At 37.7% G+C, this 15925-nt stretch overlaps 3 protein-coding genes across 13 annotated transcripts; 1 reads left to right on the top strand and 2 right to left on the bottom strand.

The window, feature by feature from the left end:
* LOC18605592 (SKP1-like protein 21) lies at positions 741 to 5441 on the top strand. 10 transcript variants are annotated; one of them, XM_018117516.1, is made up of 10 exons: positions 741 to 913; positions 1411 to 1737; positions 2002 to 2223; positions 2385 to 2576; positions 2661 to 2771; positions 2955 to 3033; positions 3398 to 3498; positions 3781 to 3962; positions 4210 to 4343; positions 4725 to 5441. In XM_018117516.1, exons 2-10 carry the CDS (start codon positions 1702 to 1704, stop codon positions 4742 to 4744), a joined length of 1077 nt encoding a protein of 358 aa, XP_017973005.1. In that variant the 5' UTR covers positions 741 to 913; positions 1411 to 1701; the 3' UTR covers positions 4745 to 5441. The 10 variants fall into 10 exon arrangements, 4 of the variants coding, with proteins under 4 accessions (XP_017973005.1, XP_017973006.1, XP_017973007.1 ...); XM_018117517.1 differs by having other exon boundaries at positions 762 to 913; positions 1224 to 1737; XR_001927112.1 differs by lacking the exon at positions 741 to 913 and having other exon boundaries at positions 1702 to 1737; positions 4771 to 4861; positions 5166 to 5441.
* On the bottom strand, positions 7705 to 8912 carry LOC18605591. Its single transcript, XM_018117557.1, has one exon. It carries the CDS (start codon positions 8608 to 8610, stop codon positions 7867 to 7869), a length of 744 nt encoding a protein of 247 aa, XP_017973046.1. The 5' UTR covers positions 8611 to 8912; the 3' UTR covers positions 7705 to 7866.
* LOC18605590 lies at positions 10005 to 15852 on the bottom strand. Of its 2 annotated transcripts, XM_018117424.1 has the most exons (11): positions 15626 to 15852; positions 14886 to 14944; positions 14067 to 14296; positions 13834 to 13970; positions 13570 to 13614; positions 13414 to 13467; positions 13060 to 13164; positions 12755 to 12958; positions 12442 to 12527; positions 10696 to 11738; positions 10005 to 10596 (listed from the first exon to the last, which is right to left on the bottom strand). In XM_018117424.1, exons 3-11 carry the CDS (start codon positions 14245 to 14247, stop codon positions 10373 to 10375), a joined length of 2079 nt encoding a protein of 692 aa, XP_017972913.1. In that variant the 5' UTR covers positions 14248 to 14296; positions 14886 to 14944; positions 15626 to 15852; the 3' UTR covers positions 10005 to 10372. The 2 variants fall into 2 exon arrangements, with proteins under 2 accessions (XP_017972913.1, XP_017972912.1); XM_018117423.1 differs by lacking the exon at positions 14886 to 14944.

The raw sequence follows: 15925 nt of genomic DNA, 5'->3' as shown, positions 1-15925 counted from the left end.
CTAACCACCGAAAAATGGCGACGGTCATTGTTAAGTTCCAATATTAATTGGATTATTAACTATTGTTAATTACTCCATTATCTGCTAATGAATTTGATAAAAATGTTAATGAGCCAAATGCTCCGATACTCCTGCTAATGTCAACTTAAACTTTTCTCTTCTTGATTGCAATATTAATTTAAAAAAATTTTAAATAAGAAAATAGAGAGGAAGAGGCTAAAGAGGTGCCCAAGTTTAGTTAACCCATGCAATAGACATGATAGGGTTTTTTACATAAAAAATACAACACATAAAGTGTTTTTCACTTGTTATTGATTTTTTTTATCAATCAAGTTGAGTTCAAATGATCATAAGTTGGTCGTGGAAAGGTTCAAATCAGGAGAGAAACATGCATTATGCATTACGATGGGTAAAAAGAAATACAAATATATTTTTAATTAGTTCCATACCCAACTTATCTATTGGCACCCTTGAGCCTGGCAAAATTGCCAAAGTCAGCAAAAACAAAAAAGTTTCGTGGGTGTTTTTATTAAAAGAAAAACTTTGATGGACTTGCTTGTGTTCTTCACGGTACAAAAAAGCCCAAAGACCAAAGCCCAAATCTAAAAGCCTTTTCCCCAGCTGAGCCTGAGAGAGCTGAGACCGAGGAGTCCAAAAGTCGCAAAGTCTACCCGCCCATGCCAACTTCCATCCAAACCGTAACGACCACCACGTGCGGTGGAGATAAAGTCACGTGCACGACTCAACAGCCCACCAAATTCGTAGTACCAACAACAACGAAAGACAGAAAACAGAAACAGTGGAACTCCTTTTTTTTTTTTTTGTTTTCCAAAAACCCTCGCAACTGTTCTTCCTTTGTCTTTGTCTTTGTCTCCCCCTTTTGGCTTCCATATCTTTCTCTCTTCTCTTCAAGGTACACTGTTTGCCTCTCTCCCTCTTTCAACTTGCATTAATTTCTTTATTTTTGAACTTAAATTCCCCAATTAATTAAGGTAGCTAATTTTGATTAAAAATATTTCCCAGGCTTAACAAATTCCGTAGCTTTTAGTCAAATTTGAGAACTTGTTGATCAATGTTTTTACTTGAGGCTCAGCTGTGGTTAAGTCCTTGGTAGATTAGGAATTGGGGTTCTGAATGTCAGTTATGAAACTATGTTTTGTTTTAGACAACATTTCAAGATACTAGAAAGAAGAAAAATTGTTCGTTTTCTGTCTCAAGTGTAGATGACGTACATGTCAAATTGCCAATCTAACTATGCAACGGATTCCGGAAATATGAAGACGAATCCCTTTTGTTTCGACTTCTAGCAGTTTCTGGAGGCCTAAACCACTCAATCAATTATTCAAGTTTTCAACTTTGGGTCATCTCTTAAGTATATGCTGACATTGGATTTTATTTGAGAAAATTCAGGCATAGTGTCTGGTGGTGCATTGTCCTTATCTTTATGCTTTTCCTCTAGTAAGACACGAAGATCTGTGGAAGCTTCAGTCATAAGAATGCTGTTGCCCATTCTATTAGGATTTCATGGTGTGTCAGATTGGGAAGCATTGATGAAGAGTTTGTATCCACCTAACAAAGTTAACCGTTTGAATAAGACAAAGCCATCGTTTTCTGTATTGTCTCCTTCTTTCTGAATCTGGAGGTGCAAACATCTGGAATTGCACAAGTTTTTCAACAACTAATTTGTGGAATCATCATCAGATGTCAGAAGGTGTTATGGCTGTGGTCAAACCGGAGGTTTGTTTTATGGTTGCTTTTGGATCTTTTAACCCATTATGCTATTTCCCCACTGCTTATAAACGGATTAAAGAGATGCCAGTTAGCTTACCTGTTAGCTATGAACAGTTTTTGTCCACTTCAACTGTTCATTACTCGTTAGGGTCCATTCTTATTATATATGTATTTATGTAGTTTTATATATGAATTTATGTATTTTGTTGCAATTACCATCTATATCATCTCCATTCTTACTTGCTTTTTGTCGTGGTTCTTGTGCTTAAGATGAAGTCCTACATTTGGCTACAAACTACTGATGGTTCAATCCAGCAAGTGGAAGAGGAGGTTGCCATGTTTTGCCCCATGATATGCCGAGAAATTCTTCAAACAGGCATGGGTTCTTCCAAAAACTATGCTATATCACTTCCACAGCGGGTGAATCCTGCTATTTTGGGCTTAATACTTGATTATTGTCGCTTTCATCAAGTACCAGGTCACTCTAATAAGGTTTGATATGTGTTTTTATGTTTTCCAGTGGTTTCTCTTGACTTTCGGATAAAAGTTCTGTCCTGCATTTGTTATGGATTTATACTCTTGTGGTTAACCAGAATATAAGCAGTCTGAGCTGTTGTGGACTTTATTTGATTTTTTTCCCTTTTTATGTGTAGGAGCGCAAAACTTTTAATGAGAAGTTTGTTAGAATGGATACAAAAAGATTGTGTGAATTGACATCTGCAGCCGACAGCCTGCAATTGAAGCCTTTAGTTGACCTAACAAGCCGTGCACTTGCTCGAATAATTGAAGGAAAAACTCCGGAGGAGATACGGGAAACATTCCATTTACCTGATGACCTCACAGAGGTGTGTGTGGCTAGCAAGAAGTAAAAAATTTGTTGAATCATTGGTCTGTATTTGTTGTTTATGATGTAGATTTGGTCATCCCAGGAGGAAAAGTTGGAACCCCTCAGAAATATTACCGATGATCCACGTATCCGGCTTTTAAACCGATTGTATGCCAGAAAAAGGAAGGAATTAAAAGAGAGAGAGAAACTGAAGGTGGTTACTTTTGCTAAGTTTTATTGATGCTAAAGTACACTTGGTTGCCCTTTTTTGAGTTTGTTGACGTATGCAATTTCAGATTGCTTATAAAAAATATTTTCTACAACTCTTTACTGTTGAAACATTTGAACCTGCACATACATAGTTGCCAGAGCAAATGAATATTTTTGTATGTTTCAGAATGTTGAAGTTGAGGAGGAGCGTGTGGATGAACGCTCAGTAGATGATCTCTTGTCTTTTATAAATGGAGGAGATCAAGGTATACTTTATAATTGTTCTCCTGCATCCTTTTGAACCTGGCATAGAATTCTAACATAATTGCCATCTATCTAAATGTTCATTGATTTTCAGTTTCCTTAGGCTTAGAAGCCATAGCTGATAAATTATGTAGTGTTGCTTGCCTTTAAGATCACCTTGATGTTATGGGTGCGGGCCTGTGAATGTCAGTTTGTGCTCTTTGAGCTTTCTTTCTGTTCCAGAAATGATATATCTTGAAGTTATGGTAATGATAGATGCTTCATTAACTGCATTGATCTTTGTAATACTTCATGTTCCAAGCAATGCATGCACATGCTGCAATACACTCTCTTTGTACAAAATTAACTATCTATTCTGCTTTTCAGACTCAAAGGGAGTTAGGACTACCAAGAATAAAAAGAAAAATAGGAGAAGAAAAGAGCAACTAAAGCACTCTTCAGATAGTGTTGATGTAAACTATAATAAGGTTGGCACTCTCCCTTCCTTCCCCTCTGTGTGGGCTCATGTGAACATTCATGTGTTTGTGCATATGAAACATGCATGTGTTCATGCATTCAAGGCCTGCACTTGCGCTCACCTGTGGGCTGTAATCATAATCTCAATAAACACACATTTACTGTCTTAACTATTGTTTTATTCTCAAGAGAGAAACATGATGGTTTCTTCTTTGCTGATTTCTGCTCTCTCTCTCTCTCTCTCTCTCTCTCTCTCTCTCTTCCTTTTAAAAATAAATATATGTTTGAATTAGGAGTTGGATGCTGCTCCTGCTGCTTGCAATCAAGGCAACATTGATAATATTTTGGTGCCTACTCGTAGTAAAACTTCAAAGTTGCAAGATTCTTCAGCTGTCATTTTTTCACCTAAGATGGAGTTTGATGATGCTGATATTGACGATGATATTGATCCCGCAATGAAGGAGGAACTTGACAGGTTTGTTGGATGTTTGTCTTGCTTTTAGATTTTATTGAACCTGAAGTAGGTGGAGCACTCATTTGTTTCTTCAAGAGTATATACTAATTTTTTTGTGGATGAAGAGTGAGGTTTATTGCTGAGCTTTAGGTTGAATATTGCAGCTTGTTCAGACAACGTCAGCATCCTCTGTGTAGGCTTTTATATCTGCATTCAGATCCATTTATTAATTTATTTATGTGTTGATTTGTTTAATTATACCTTCTAGGGAAGTGGAGGACTTTGCTAGGAGGTTGAATTCTGATTGGCCAGAAAGGATGCAAGAAATTTTATCATTAGGCCATGAAAGACGACTTGTACCGATGTCAATAAACGGCGAAGGTCCCATGAGTAGATTTTCAAGTAAGCTACATTCTAAAGTTTCTTAATATTCATTTGTTTGGGCATTCTTCAACTCTAGGCTCAACACTCAATTAAAAGGGACTTGTCAAATTGGTAGTTGGTGTGGGGTTAGGCACCAGTATCTGAAATACTAACTTTTAACTACTGGGTATGACAAGGGGATCCTGGAGCTGAACTCAATCCATCTTTGGATGTCTGATATGCTCATCATATTTGCTAAGACCTATTTTTGCCTGTTCGATGAGTGTTAAAATGCTAGGAATTTTCACTATTAAAATGCATCATTACTCTTGACACAAACACTTTGGCAGAGGGAGTGGCTTAAAATGCCAGCTTACGTGTTTAATGCACAAGTTATACAATTTCAATATGTATAAACAGGTTTGGGCAGGAGATACTAAACAGAGGTAAACTTTCTGTTTTCCAGAATGGACGGCTGCTTGAGTGGTCTAAAGATGATCCTAGCAACCAATTTGCTGCTGTAAGATTCTCAGCTTCGTGCTCGGTTTGATCTGCATGTGAGTGTACTTATTTGTTTTGCCATTGCCAATATGTATCTTTGTTCATAGCGTGTATGTTGGATATTGTCCTTCCCGTTCTTCTTATTCAATTTCTGAAAAAAGAAAAAGACCGTCTCAAATTTTGAGAATCTGTTCATTATGTTCTGATGAGTCAGCCCCTTGCTTGTAGCTTTCACCCATTGTTATTGGCATATTACGTACCACTGCAAAATAATACATTGTCAATACCACAATTTCCCTCTACCTTCTGGTGGATAGTATTTTGTTCATAGCATGGAGCTCTTTGGTATTGTTTCTGCAGGCCCCTCTTTGGAGGTTTAATGCTGTAATGTGCTCTGTGATGAAACAGTTCAGGAATTTAACATCCAAGGTGTAGGATTTGGAACTTTGTAATTTAGTTATTTGAACTTCTAATCAAGCAGTAATAGAATTTCAGCTGTACAGCCAGCCTGAATGCTGTGAGGAAGCAAGATTAAGCTTTATGTGATGTAATTTTCTTGGCGTCAAAGTCCAATATATATCTTTGCTTAGTGATTTAAAGTACTGGTGCAATCGTAGCTTTGCCTATTCATTATCATCCTGGGAAGTGTTACAAGTTTATTCAGCGGGACTCGACTCTTCATTTTATTTTTTGACTTAATTCTCTTCGATGTGGACTATGCGGCCGATCAACTTGACAAAACACAGGACTCTGCAAAGTGGTAAAGTGGTAACACGATGTATAGAGCCTGACACCTGCCCAGTGCTGGAAAGTTAAAAGGAGAAGTGTTATAAGTTTTGAATGAAAGCCCCGGTGGACCACGGTCGTAACTATAACGGTCCTAAAAGTAATGGAAATTCTTTGTAGGTAAGTTTCGACTCGCACAAAAAGCGTAATGATCTAGTCACTATCTCGGAGAGAGATTCGGTGTAATAGACATGTTTATGAAGATGCGGACTACCCACTTATATACTGAAAAACCCAATGAAACTTCATTGTTCCTTGGGATTGGCTTTGGGCTTCTCCTCCGTAGCTTGGGTGGAAGGCGAAGAAGGCTTCCTTTCGAGGTGTCCGAACATCTGCTACGTCCGCCCACGCTTTTTTATTTTAAGTATAGGACAAATTGATGGAAAAGATTGACCCATTCGGTGACTTTCGCGGTCAACTTCACTAAATAGACTTGAATCTGAATTACAATTCAGATCAAATTTTACCACTTTTCGTGCCATATGCGCTTAGACTTGTCTTTTTCTTCCTTTTTCTCTCCGGGTCAATATTGTTCTCAAAAATCTTCGTTTCCATGTAAAACCGAACTCTGAAAATTGTTAACCAACTTTTCCTTAAGTGATCTGACAATGAACAGAAGTTTATCCATTAAAATTTTCCTGTTCAAAGGAAGATCTCTCTTCTTCATTCTCAACAGGAATGCATCAACAAAGCTTCCCTTCCATATAAATCGTCGTGGCATGAACTCATTTCTGCTGTTCGCCAACCCTACCCTAAACCCTGCATTGGTGGGCAGGGGCTGGCCTCCCACTCTTTTAAGCAGCACTTATTTGCTTAGTTGAGTTTGGTGGATCGTGCAATAAGCCTCTCTCGAACCTCCCTTTCTCATACGTCTTTATCAAAGTCTCGCCTACGAAATCCGGTCCATCATCTATGACAGATACCCTTTCCCCCATAGAAAGGGGGAACCCTGTTTAATTACATAATTAAAACATATATTTATTGTTCATAAAGGTTGCACATAACACATAAAAGGGTACCAACCCTTGCACATTTTGATAAGTCACGGAACTAGAACTCACTTAGTATGAATTAGAAGTAGACAACTATTAAATTATTAAATACTCGGTTTTTACAGAAAAAGCTTCTGTATGAAAATTTAACAGAACTGCTGTTATTGGCATACCCGTGAGCGCAGTCAAACTCAGAGCTGTGGCTCTGTTTTGGTGTGATCTTCTCCATTCATTAGCGTTTACGACTTCTCCTCGGAGACGTTTCTTGATTTGATAGTGGCTAGTTCCTTACTTTATGGCTTACCTGAGCTGCTTTTAGCATGTTAGTACAGTAGTTGGTCTCTTAAGAAGGTCTTGTCTGTAGTATCACTGCAATGGGTAAATAGATAGTTTTGTTTTCTTGGATGGGCTGACGGAGCACTTTCAACAAAGACGGGTCCTCTTCCTCCTAGCCAGATGCATTGCAATGCAATTTGATTATATTAGCTAGTAAAAAGGTGTTCGCGCTGTTCCAATTTAGGGAGTAGGTGCTTGCCCTTGGTTGGGACAGAGCTCCTTCCGTCCTTTATTCATTTCAAAGGAAGGCTCCATAGCGATTACATATATATACATCGAATGCGCCGCGCCGTCTTCTTATTGTATATTGGAAGGGGAAGGAAAGTCTTTGTGAGAAAGAACCCCTTTTGTTGCACGAATGCATGTATCTTATCGTAAAGTAAAAATCACTGAATAACATAAAGCAGTGCTTGATGCAAGTTCCTTCTTGAGTGAGCTTTACTAGATGTTCTAGATTTAAGTTTCGAAAATGCTCCTGAAAAAGGAAGGGGGGAAGCCATAATCCTGACACCAGATTTTGTAATCAAAGACGGTCACTATATGATCAACTGCAGAAGTACTGATCATAACTTGAACTGTTTGGGTTTTATCTTGGTCCGATCTAATAGTAGTGTTAAAAGCCTGACTTTATTTTTATTTTTTTGGGAAAATCTTTGGATTGAATGGCGAATTACGGAATTAGTATATCTACCAATCTGCCTGCCATTGATCTGTAAATCTAAGGTACTGATTCATCTAAACCCGTTCCACAATTTAAGCAAGAAGCAGTTGGTAAAAACACAGCATGAAGAAAACAAATATTGTGAGAAACCTCAATCATGAGACCAAATTTATACAAACTAAAACCACGTTAACGTAGTCGGAAGGGAAGAAAGGGAAACCTTATGTGCTAAGCTAAGAGTAAAGTGGGAAACTGGAAAGGGAAAAAAAAAAACCCTAAGATCTGTTCAATCTTTTACCTTAGATTGAGTGTAATACATCTTAAAAGCTTTGGGTAGATAAACAGGCAACAAGAACCCAAAGAGATTGAAGCACCAAAACGCCATATTAGCCACAGCAAGGACTCTTCCAACGTAGAGCCTCCTAGCAGATCCTGCATATTCGTTGTCCAGCTTTGAAAACTCAGTCCTTAGCCAGTCTACAAGGGTGAAAATCCTCCTCGAATTGTAAAACACCGGAACAAAAACGCGAACTGGAATTGAAAACCTGGCCGAGAAGGCCACTCCTTCCATGAAAACTTGACTAGCCAGAAGAAAAACATGCGGTGCTGCTGCCTTTATCCCTGCTTTATCACCCTCAAGAACCCCTTCAAAGATATAAGCTACGGGGAGATAGAGCCCAACAATAGCACCGACGGTTACATACAAGCGAAGAATCTTGTTACTTGGATCAAATACCAAAGAATCTTTTGGAGGAATTTTCCGAGGGAAGGCAACTTTTAAAAGCAAGTACATGTAGATGACAGAAAAGAACACAAAAGCGATGTCTCCAGGGCTCACCATGGCGCTTGCAGCGGTGATGATCATAACAGCAAGACAATTGAGTTGTCGAAGGGTAAGAAACCGGGTCCTCGATGGATGGGCGGGGCTTGGGACGGTTTTGAGAGGATCTGAGCGGGAGCTTTCATGGCCTTGTACTTCTTCATTTGGCAGGCTAATGTCACTGCAGGTTGGACCAACCCCTCCTGACATCCTCTATTTGTTTCTGAGTTTCGCTGGTTTTCTCACTTGTGAACAAAAAAAAATTGAACTGGCTATTTCTAGCAACCAAGGCAAGAGAAAAGGTTAAAATTTCCAGTCCAGAATAGAACGAGAGAAATTTAAGGTGGAAATTTGCTAAGAGAAATGGGGGACGAAGGAAAAGTAGATGCCTAGGGGGTAAGTCAAAGGGGAAATCTCAATTCCGTATAGGCCAGAGGGAGGGAGATAGGATTGGGCTTAAGGTGGTGAGGGTGGAGACGTGGCAGTTGGAGAGGAGTTTAAGGTGGAGAGATAAAGTAAAGAGGGGTTTGTGTCTGGTATATATATCCTGGTTTGATGGTGATACTCAATCGTCAAATGTGGGAGCAGGTTCCTCGCCTTTGGATTTGGGTTGGTGTTCGTACTTTGTATAATGTACTATGCTTAACAGCCGTGGCAGGTGTCGTGCTGCATGGCAAGCTGGAGCGCAAACATACCACGCACCCAGTCGTTTACCAGGGATTGCCACGGCAAATTTTATTTAAAAGCCTTCTTCTATTTAACCTAACGGATTAATACTTAAAAAACAATAATTGTGCATGAGAATCATAATCAATAAATTTTATGTTTTGAAAAAATAATTAAATGTTTTGCAGCCAAACCCAAAGAAAAAACGAGAAATGTGATTTGATTAATTCAAAAGAATTATCCTCAATCTAATATTCAAGACTACAAACTGTGACTTATTTACGATTAAATAAAATTATTAATAATTAGCAAAACCAAATGAAAAATACATATAAAATATTATTATTTTATACACTAACAACAGAAGTTCTCAAATTTATAAGAGAACTTAAGATATTTGGCACGTGCTTATTTATTATTTGATATATATACGTATATATATTCATTCTTTATCAAGACAATTGTTAAATTATACTTTATTTTGCTTCTAAACTAATATAGGTTTCAATTACATGATTTGCACTCTTCCGCTGCAATGCAAATTATTTATTTGTTATTTGTTTTGTTCTTGATTTTGTTCATTCTTACTCAGAGGCTATCTCTCAGGCCCAAAACTTGCCGTTGGCGCATTACGCGGGCGAATTGTAGCAGTGGAAGGAAGGGCGGGGAGGGGGAGAGAGAAAAGAAAAACGAAAATTAAGGAGAGAATATAGAAAATGAAATAAAAAAAATCTAAATTACAAATTCTCTTCCAAATGGACATGTTGCAGGTATATTATTTTACCATGTTACAACTGTTAATAATACTAACGTCAATCATCAAATTCTGTGACTATTTTTTTTTTCACATAAGCAAATCTTGAAATTTATCATTCTAAATTGAATAAATAATAAGATTGATCCTCAAATAGATAAAAGTTTAATTCTAATTTGCGCAATTAGCCGGGAAAAAAAATCATTCTAAAATGTCTTAACAGGACAGCAGTAGAAGAAAAAAAAAGATGAACTTCCACTTTGACCCCAAAAAAAAAAAGGCCTTTGCAATAGCTAAAACCCCAATTTATTACTGCAAAAATTTAGACAATTAAGCCAAAAAAAATTTGAACAGAAAAATCATAAGACTAGTCAAACTTCTATACCACCTTAAGAAAAAAGGACGGAATTATAAAACATTTTCCGGCAAAACCTTTCTTCAATTTTTCGACAGAAGACCACTGGTAAAACTGGAACCTCTGGCTAACAATATAATGATGATTCGCTAAACTGTGCAATCTCAACAATAAATATTCCCATATATCTCCTCGTCTTAGATGGCAGATCTTTGTTTAGGAATGTACCTTATCTTTGCACCCTTTTCAGGCTTCGTTCTGAACTTGCCTTTGGCAGCCCCGCCAGTAGAAGCCTCAAAAGCCCCCGCCCTAACCATCCACTTCTCTGATGAATCAATTTCTACCACTGAACACCCAGGAAGCTCAAGGTTCGGGGAGAGAACCAATGTCAAATGTTCGCCTGCAATAGCCTCCTTCCACCCTACAGAGCAGATCAGAGTGTTTATGGACACATGTTAATTAAGTAAAATGGACCTATAGCAATACATTTAATACATTTATATCGAACACCCTAACTTACTTCCGGCAAGAAAGACCTTGGCAGCATGGCTGTCAAACTGCAAGCTTCCTGGTTGCACACTTTCCTCAAGTGTCGAAGTATTCATGCTTACTACACCATTGCTACTGTCTGTTACCCATGACCTTAGACAGCTTTCATTAGAGGATGTCTGGTCTCCATCCTTTTCAGCAATCACTTCCACTTCAAATTCTCTAATGCCGTTTTGGACTTGCAGTGAACTTTTGCTTTCATGTCGGCTCACTGGCCTCCAAAACTTAATGGTTGATCGGTTTGTAACACCCTGAACAGGATCAAGTTTGCTGGATTTCTCGTGAACATTGTTCTTCTTTGGTATTTGATACTCTGCCAGGCACCTGTCATGGGCTTCAGTGAGATTATTTCCCTCATGATGGCTACAATTTCCAAGTGTGACTGATATAGAGCCAATTAAAACCTCATGGTTTTTATTTTGATCCAGTTGATTTGCTGCTTGTTTCTCTGCTCTACTTTTCAAACTCTCCCCATCATTTACTGCTTTAGGCTTTCGGCTCCACATTTTATTACCATTACCCATTGCAGCAAACCTTTCCCTGTTTGTTCCATGTTTATTTATGCCTCCAAACTTAAATCCAATAGAATTCTGACTGGCATGAAGACCAGTAGGCACCCCTCGCTGTGATTTAGGTGGAGTCTTCCATCTAGCAACAACTATATGCCGATGCCCACCTGCTTGCTCCATTCGTCTTTCAATATTCTGACTAGTTCCGGGATCACAATATCCATTGCTAAACCCCATCTGCATTTTGTAATCTACATCCTCCTGAGGGTTGGAAAAATAAATGCGTTCCATAGATAAGAGAACCTGATCTGTCAATGTGACTGGATTTTGTCTATCACAATCACAAGCAGCTAAAGAGCTGGATGTTTCAGCAGGAATGTTAACCCCCAATGAATCATCCATGTCCTGCTTAACTACTTCCATCTCCCCATGTCTTTGGTCCTTTGCTTTCTGTTCCTTCTGCCTAAGCTTTTTCTGCTTCTTCCTCTCAAGAAGCTCAACTTGCCTACAATGGAGTAATAGGGAATAAATCAGCTAGTAAAAGTTTCTTTAATTTTGCCTTATATAAGATGTTGAAGAACTGTTTCTAAAGAACCCATGCAAGACATTAATCGACAAAACTAAACTAGGAGTTAGGCCCACCTGTTACCACTGTCAAGCCCTATCACATGATGAAGTTGAATCCAGGAACTAAAAGACCAGAACTAGCATAAAAAATGCTAACATTTTTCTTGTGCAATGCATGTTTCTGTAAAGATTTTGATTGTTGACATGGAAAAATGGTTCTGCAAATTTACTTTTTACATAAAGCACTTTTCAGCCTTTAAATTATAACAATTCATTTCTTTTCAAGAGATACAAAATATTATATACTAGCATCTTCTTCTTTCCCTAATTTTTCTTTTGAATCAGTTGGGGAGGAAGCATTTTCTGCATTACATCTTTTGGGAGCAAATTAGTAATTCTGGAAGAGGAGAAATCAAGATTCTTTTCTGATCTTTTTCCTCCTAGACATAATAACTCAAAGACAATTTATAGATAATTACTTTCCCTTATGCTAGTCTGATGAGTTTTGACACCATGAGATGAACTTTTTTAGAGAAAAAGTGGAAGGATAGGATTGGAAAATGGTCCAGCCTTTTTGCACAAGTTAAATATGACAATTTTAAAAATGACTTTGTTAGACATGGAAAAGTAGTGATATGCACCTTTTCTGCGCAGCTTCTTCCTCCTCCACTAGCAACTTCTGGCACCTCAAAGCTTCAGCATCCTTGTCTGCAAGCCATGCCTTAACCTAAACATAAAAAGAAAAAAAAAAAAAAAGACTATTTAATCATGAAATCATAAGGGTAAAAAATGCAAAGTTGACAAATTCATGTGCAGACCTATCCCACTATCCTACTGCTTGTCCCAATGGCTAGGGATTTAGCATAATACTTGCCATCAAAATTATTTCACAAGTGTGTGCATGAAAATTTTATGTAAACCAACCCTAGAAAGAACAGAAAAGAAAACAGGTACCAATTTCTGTTCCACCAAGAAGCTTGTACTAGAAACCAAGTTTTTGGTTTCAAGACCAATCTTTCCTGCTTCCCCATCAAAAATGTATTTTTGCATTGACACGGCTGCACCACAAAGGAAAGTCTTTTCACTTGCATCATCAAGGATACTAAATAATTCCTGTGAAGATATCGGAAACCTTGAAGGTCTAGTTTGGACAATATCCTGCAAAAAATTAGAACATATGACATTCATAGGATAAGAATGTATTAGCGTGCTTTAGATCTATAACGGAACATTTAATGAACAGAAAATATGTCCCTTACCAGAAGGGCAGAACCTGCCCTCAAGCAAACTTGTGGCAAAGCAGAAAACCCTGGTCTCTTTACAAGTGTTGTCAATGATTTTATAACTGAAGGACCCGGAACTTCCTAAAAGGAATAGTTAGCGAGGAGGCAATTATTTAGGAGGGAGACAACAACAAACATAAACAATAATCTACACAATATGTGCATGTTTGTCCAAGTGAGAAATAACCATTTGGATACAAGATAAAGCTACAAAACTAAAAAGTTATATATCAACAATGTGTAAAGCAGATCTGGATGTCACTTGAATCGAATACAAAAGTAACTGTTAAATGACATAACAAGGATTAAGCAGGTGAGCAAAAAAATTACCTCCAATGACACGTCCTTGAATGATATGACTTCCTTCGCCTCATCCTCTGACAGCTGTAAATAATATAAATGAAAATGACAAGAGAAAGACCATAACCTACAACGAATAAGCAAGACAGGAAAAAGGGCGGGGGGAGGGGAGAGAGAGATTAATACCTTGTCCCAAAATGCTGCTAATAGACCCCTATTTTTAGCAGAATCCTACAACATGTAAAAGAACATCTTTTAGAGAAATCCTAAGAGATTTAAAGCAACATTAAAAGTAACCAAAAAGAGCATCCTGGTCACAAGAAAAGGCAAATCTCAAATTGCCAAGAGACAATGATCTTAAAAAAGCATCACAAGAAAAAAGAAATTGCAGGAGAAACTCTCAAAAAATATCAACATAAGAGTGATCATGCTCCCAAGACAGCAAGAAACCTTATCAAGTTTTTTCAACCTATGGTGCACACGAATATGCCTTCGATAGTTAATGGGTGAACAAAATTCTCGCGAACACTTATCACACTTTTGCATCTGCACCTTCAGAGGAGTGAGCAAAGGCCAGCCTGGGAGATCTGTCAGACATACAGGCAAGAAAATCAAGTTATAATATAGCATTGAATATAGTATTCCTGAACAACAATCTGAACCATCAAATGATTTTGAAGTACCTTGTTGATCTAAGGCATGGAGCAATTGAATCCATTGGACTGGAGTGTCCCCAGGCTTTGACAAGGAAAGGAAGGGTTCTTTTCCAATAGCTTGTCTGATGAAAGTGTCCAAAGAATCATTCGGCTCCTCTGATTTCATTAAATCTGCAGCACTGGCAGCCTTGAGTTTTCCAACTGACATTTATGCACACAATCAGAGCACAACCACTAACTTAGAGACGCCACTGCAACTAAAAGGGGGGAAAAAGAAGAAATTAAGATCCTGAAAACAGCTTGCATTACATGACTTACTCATTACTGAATTGCACTACTAGACAATGATGCAGGGAAGAATGCTACTCCACACAATCTAATTAATAACCAGAAAATGACATAGAAAGAATGATAATTAAATAACCAGATAATAGTTACCACTCATTATCCAAAAATGCAGATATTATTCCGCATATAGGTCATTTTACTGAATCTGGAACACTGAACAATGTCTTAAAATAATGCCACCTTCCAACCCAACCCCCCAACACCCCCTTCCCCTCCCNTACGCCCAAAATCCTGCTGGAAAAGGAGATGTGTCTAAATATCATCATTCCATTATGTGCCTCTACTCTTCAAAATACAAGTTAAAATGTGTCCTCTATCATTATCTCAATCCAAAAATACTCAATAGGCATATATGTCCTATGTCTCAAATGTGGTTATCCTAGAGCCATATGCAATAACTTCACAGCCGTGCTTCTTATTTCTGGAATGACAACCAAATGCAAAGATCAAACATAGAAATATCCTGAGTAAACTAATTCAAACAGAGATTGTAAATACATTAGAGAGCAAGTTGTAATTTGTGTGGACTTCTCTGATTGTAACACCCATGTCCAAATCTGAAACCAAGCACCACTAACCATCAAAAAAAAGAGCAGAAAACTTATACCACAAATGCCAGCAAGCAAAATTTCTACAACTAAAATACCAACCACTTAGAACAATAATTCGGTAATGGAACCGACTAAACATCCTATAGCAGTTTATTTCACTGTAGAACAACTAAATAGTTAACCTACATATTAACATTAAAATCCATAGGCCGGTAGCAGACATGTAAATTTTAGTTACAAAAAAAGATAAAAAGATTGACCAGATCAAAACTCAATAACAATGATAATAAAAGATTGCGGAAGAACAGAGTCCTCTTAACGTTATTTATACAAACAAAAAAATTAGCTTTTCGAACCTTCATTTTCCATTAGCAGCAAAAATAAACGTATTTCCAAAACTTCATTTTACTGAGCCAAAATATAACCATTGAACTTAGTTTTGGCCATTTTTCATTCTTCACAGAACGTCAAATTCAAAGTCCGACTTTCTAGTTCCAGTTCTTTAACAAGTTCGACATAGAGCAACAATTAAAATCCATATAAAAAATAATAAATAAATAAAACGAATTAAACAAAAATAGTTGTTAGGGCACCGAGTCACGTGATCTGCGATCAAGGCATGTTATTGAATGTAAAAAAATAAAAAAATATATGAGAAAGAGTAAGTGAAATGATCGGTTAACGTACCAGTGAATGAGTGAGTGAGAGAGAGAGAGATCGGTTTAAGGTGAGACAGAATCTTTAGCGATCGCAAGGATTTAGAGTCGAGGAGGAGGGGGATTGCGGAGTGTTTGGCGGGAGGCAAAATCCCCGAGAAAAAGCGAGGTAGTGATCTGCCGAGAAAATTGTTGCGGAAGAAAACGAGAGGCTCGATGGAGCGAATGTAAGAGAAAAAAATATATAAATTATAAAGGCGAAACCGGAACCCTCTCCAGCAGGAAAATTACAACAAAAAAAAGGAAACAGAAAACAAAATGAACACGTACG

Source organism: Theobroma cacao, chromosome 3 (genome assembly GCF_000208745.1).
Source record: "Theobroma cacao cultivar B97-61/B2 chromosome 3, Criollo_cocoa_genome_V2, whole genome shotgun sequence".
In the NCBI taxonomy this organism is placed as follows: Eukaryota; Viridiplantae; Streptophyta; class Magnoliopsida; order Malvales; family Malvaceae; genus Theobroma; species Theobroma cacao.
The sequence above is the reverse complement of the archived record's forward strand: the minus strand, read 5'-3'. Positions and strand labels throughout refer to the sequence as shown.

Bases quoted from the DNA above. Each gene is read 5' to 3' on its own strand.
- LOC18605592 (XM_018117516.1), top strand. From the start codon at position 1,702: ATGTCAGAAGGTGTTATGGCTGTGGTCAAACCGGAG. The intron at 2,577-2,660 runs GTGTGTGTGGCT...TGGTCATCCCAG, and splicing joins TACCTGATGACCTCACAGAG to GAGGAAAAGTTGGAACCCCT. The intron at 3,963-4,209 runs GTTTGTTGGATG...TATACCTTCTAG, and splicing joins ATGAAGGAGGAACTTGACAG to GGAAGTGGAGGACTTTGCTA.
- LOC18605591 (XM_018117557.1), bottom strand. From the start codon at position 8,610: ATGTCAGGAGGGGTTGGTCCAACCTGCAGTGACATTAGCCTGCCAAAT.
- LOC18605590 (XM_018117424.1), bottom strand. From the start codon at position 14,247: ATGTCAGTTGGAAAACTCAAGGCTGCCAGTGCTGCAGATTTAATGAAA. The intron at 13,971-14,066 runs GTACTTCAAAAT...TATGTCTGACAG, and splicing joins CCATGCCTTAGATCAACAAG to ATCTCCCAGGCTGGCCTTTG. The intron at 12,528-12,754 runs GTACCTGTTTTC...TTTTATGTTTAG, and splicing joins TCTTGGTGGAACAGAAATTG to GTTAAGGCATGGCTTGCAGA.